The sequence below is a fragment of the Solanum stenotomum genome, unplaced genomic scaffold (genome assembly GCF_019186545.1).
Source record: "Solanum stenotomum isolate F172 unplaced genomic scaffold, ASM1918654v1 scaffold31565, whole genome shotgun sequence".
NCBI classification, from domain to species: Eukaryota; Viridiplantae; Streptophyta; class Magnoliopsida; order Solanales; family Solanaceae; genus Solanum; species Solanum stenotomum.
The window spans coordinates 1-4,440 of NW_026031511.1; the positions used below are offsets into that span (position 1 = coordinate 1).

Below are 4,440 nucleotides of genomic sequence, written 5' to 3' on the forward strand. Positions count from 1 at the left end.
TTGTCAAATCTGTCCCAAGAAGACTGTTGGTTGTTGCTCATGCAACGTGCATTTGGATACCAAGAAGAAATAAATCCTAACCTTGTGGCTATCGGAAAGGAGATTGTGAAAAAATGTGGTGGGGTGCCTCTAGCAGCCAAGACTCTTGGAGGTATTTTGCGCTTCAAGAGAGAAGAAAGAGAATGGGAACATGTGAGAGATAGCGAGATTTGGAATTTACCTCAAGATGAAAGTTCTATTCTGTCTGCCCTGAGACTGAGTTATCATCATCTTCCACTTGATTTGAGACAATGCTTTGTGTATTGTGCGGTGTTCCCAAAGGACACCGAAATGAAAAAAGAAAAGCTAATTGCTTTCTGGATGGCACATGGTTTTCTTTTATCAAAAGGAAACATGGAGCTAGAGGATGTGGGTAATGAAGTATGGAATGAATTATACTTGAGGTCTTTCTTCCAAGAGATTGAAGTTAAATCTGGTAAAACTTATTTCAGTATGCATGATCTCATCCATGATATGGCTACATCTCTGTTTACAGCTTGCACATCAGGCAGCAATATCCGCGAAATAAATGCCAAAGGTTACTCACATAAGATGTCCATTGGTTTTGCTCAAGTGGTGTCTTCTTACCCTCCTTCCCCCTTGAAAAAGTTTATCTCGTTAAGAGTGCTTAATCTAAGTAAATTAGAACTTAAGCAGTTACCGTCTTCCATTGGGGATCTAGTACATTTAAGATACCTGGACTTGTCTGACAATGGTAGAATTCGTAGTCTTCCAGAGCAGTTATGCAAGCTTCAAAATCTGCAGACTCTTGATCTACAGGATTGCCTGTCACTTTGTTGTTTGCCAAAACAAACAAGTAAACTTGTTAATCTCCGAAATCTTTTACTTGATAACTATTTATTGAAATCTATGCCACCAAGGATAGGATCTTTGACATGTCTTAAGACTCTAGCTTGCTTTGTAGTGGGCGAGAGGAAAGGTTATCAACTTGGTGAACTAGGAAGCCTAAATCTTTATGGCTCGATTAAAATCTCGCATCTTGAGAGAGTGAAGAATGATAAAGATGCAAAAGAAGCCACTTTATCTGCAAAAGAGAATCTGCATTCTTTAAGCATGAGTTGGGATGAACCATATAGATATGAATCAGAAGAAGTCAAAGTGCTTGAAGCTCTCAAACCACACCCCAATCTGACTTCTTTAACGATCAGTGGCTTCAGAGGATTCCGTTTCCCTAATTGGATAAATCACTCAGTTTTGAGAAATGTTGTCTCTATTACAATTAGAGGTTGTGAAAACTGCTCTTGCTTACCACCCTTTGGTGAGCTGCCTTGTCTAGAAAGTCTAATGTTACACTGGGGGTCTGCGGATGTGGAGTATGTTGAAGAAGAGGATATTGATGTTCATTCTGGATTCCCCACAAGAATAAGGTTTCCATCCTTGAGGAAACTTGCTATATGGGACTTTGGTAATCTGAAAGGATTGCTGAAAAAGGAAGGAGAAGAGCAATTCCCTGTGCTTGAAGAGATGATAATTCAGTGGTGCCCTGTGTTTGTTATTCCGACCCTTTCTTCTGTCAAGAAATTGGTAGTTCATGGGGACAAGTCAGATGCAATAGGTTTCAATTCCATATCTAATCTCAGGGCTCTTACTTCCCTCTACATTAGCAGTAACTATGAAACTACTTCACTCCCAGAAGAGATGTTCAAAAACCTTGCAAATCTCAAAGACTTGACTATCTCTGACTTCAAGAATCTCAAAGAGCTGCCTACCTGCCTGGCTAGTCTCAATGCTTTGAATAGTCTGCAAATTGAATATTGTGAAGCACTAGAGAGTCTCCCAGAGGAAGGGGTGAAAGGTTTAACTTCACTCACTGAGTTGTCTGTCAGTAACTGTCTGATGCTAAAATGTATACTGGAGGGATTGCAGCACCTAACAGCCCTAACAACTTTAATAATTAGTCGATGTCCAATAGTGTTCGAGCGGTGTGAGAGGGGAATAGGACAAGACTGGCACAAAATTGCTCACATTCCTAATCTCTGTAAGTAAATATTTATTTCAATATGAATTGGGCATCAGAAAGCAATGCTATCACTATTTTTTGTGTTCTCACGTTCTGTCCCTCCCTTATAAGTTATTTAATTATTTTGGCTTTGGTATCTTATTTCCCCGCTGAAAACTTGTTGACGTTAATTAATTTGTTGAGAGGGAATGCTGGTTTAATTCCACACCACTAAAATAGTTTCTTAGAACAGCACCCAGCTTATTGATATATAATAAGTTATATTATTATTCTGCCCAGCTTATTGATATATAATAAGTTATATTATTATTGTGAAATTTTAATCGCTCCCATAAACAATCTGAGTATATATCATTGAGTTATTTGTAATTGTTTTGTTTGTGTGTCTCTCATTGGATGTCATTTTCTTTTGGAAGCAAATCAACTATTTGTATTATACTTGTTAATGTTGTAATTATTGGCTAACAGTGGTTGAGTGTTTCGGAAGGGAATACGCGAGCAAATTTTCATGAAATTTGACATACCTGTTGTCTCTTTCTTCACTTCTGGTGCTGCAATGGAGTTTGTCGGATGGAAAAATCATGGTGAGATTCGAATTCTTCCTGGATTGCCTGAAACAGAGGAATGATAATAAAGGGATGGAACTGGTGGATTTCTATCACATTGTGGATGGAACTCAACAGCGGAGTCCCAATTTTGGCGTGGCCAATTCCATGATGCCAAATTGGTAACAAATTACTTGAAAATGGGACACATGATTTTACTTAGTGAGGACCCAAAGTATCAATGTTTCTGCAAAGTGTTTGCTAATCCCAGTAGGCACTTTTGACTTTACAAATGAAAAGGGTTTAAATTCTTATCTAAATTTGTTTTCTTTTGGCTTATGAGTCAATTATATTCTTTCTTGTCAGAAAATTTACTTTTCCTTGCAATAACACAGTACGTGCATCATCATGATACAAGTTTTGTCTTTTTCCTTCTTTAATTTTTTTTTCTAGTCTTTTTAAACTTTTAAAAGAAATTGTTGTCCCCATCTTGAATTTGTAAAAGCTAATTGTTTGTGGGCAGAAAGTGATACTTTAAAAAAAAATGGGTAAAAAGACATTTTAAATCGCGTGACGCTTATCTATATTTATGTATCGTTTAAAAGATTGTGCTAATTTAGCTGTATTTAATGAGGAAATAAAATTTGTACAAAAATGACTTTAACTAAAATATGAAGACTCCAGCATAGTATATTGAAATTCAAAAAATTTACAAGTGAAATTTCTATATCAGGTATTAATGTTCAAATATTTCCTTTAGGTAACTCTAACATGGTGAATTGAAAAATTTAAACTTTTAAAAGTGAAATTTTTAAGACACACTTTTGAACTAGCACTCATCTAGTAATCTTAAGAAGAATTAAAATAACATAATAAATCGATTTAATATTGTATCAAAATAATTTTAAGAAATTATACATCCATTGGTAATGGCTAGCTATGATGATTTTAAATGTACATTGGAGATGATGTTGATTATTGTCTATTGGTAATGGTTGTATTTAATAGCTAATGGGGATGATAATGGTCGATCAATAGTTATGGATATCGACAGTAATTGAAGATAATGACAATTATGAATAATGGCTAACGATGATTATGAATAACTTTGATGATTGACAACATTGATTAAATTATTGATAATTAATAATGATAGGTGACAACGAGCTGTAGTTTTTTTAACTATGAAAGTAAATAGAATGGTAAATTATTATTTTTGTAAAAATACTTTAATTAACAAATATTTAGTTAGTAATATTAAGACTTTATTATAAATCTTATTATCTAAACTATTTGATTAAATCATTAACAATAAAATCAAAAACATTCATCCATGTCTAACATGTACTTCCTCGATTTATTTTACTCGATCCAGATTAACCTAATACATCCTTAAGAAAATGTTTATTAAAAATATATTTACTATACTAACTTTACTATTGATATTTTTGAAATTATAAATTTTATACGGCTTAAAAAAGTTGCCCATAATATTCCACATTAGAACATAGGAGATAAAAAACTTTCTAACAAAAGCGAATTTCATAAAATAAAAAAAAATAAAAAAAGCTTTATCTGTATAGATAGGAAAGAGAAAAAAACTAAGGGACCGTTCAAATATAAAATTATAATAGATTCAATAATACGTCCATAATTGGCGTCACCTCTGTCTTCTCTTATGACCCAATCTCAACTTTCTCGGATCCCCACTTTCTTCATCATACCTTTTACTTTTTAGTTTTATCCTCGTTTTTCTTGCATCACAAATAACAACAAGATAAAATATACTCTTTTTTTCGGCATTCACAAAAACAAAGGTGCGTTACATTTACCTGCAACTACCCTTTTGCTGTTCAACTCTTCTTGGTTTTAGCA

At 34.0% G+C, this 4,440-nt stretch overlaps 1 protein-coding gene across 1 annotated transcript; it reads left to right on the top strand.

Annotated features, from left to right (window-relative positions):
- The first annotated feature begins 39 nt into the window (after window positions 1–39).
- On the top strand, window positions 40–2,648 carry LOC125852008 (putative disease resistance protein RGA1). Its single transcript, XM_049531730.1, has 2 exons — window positions 40–1,881; window positions 2,508–2,648. Exons 1-2 carry the CDS (start codon window positions 40–42, stop codon window positions 2,646–2,648), a joined length of 1,983 nt encoding a protein of 660 aa, XP_049387687.1.
- Window positions 2,649–4,440: the final 1,792 nt, after the last annotated feature.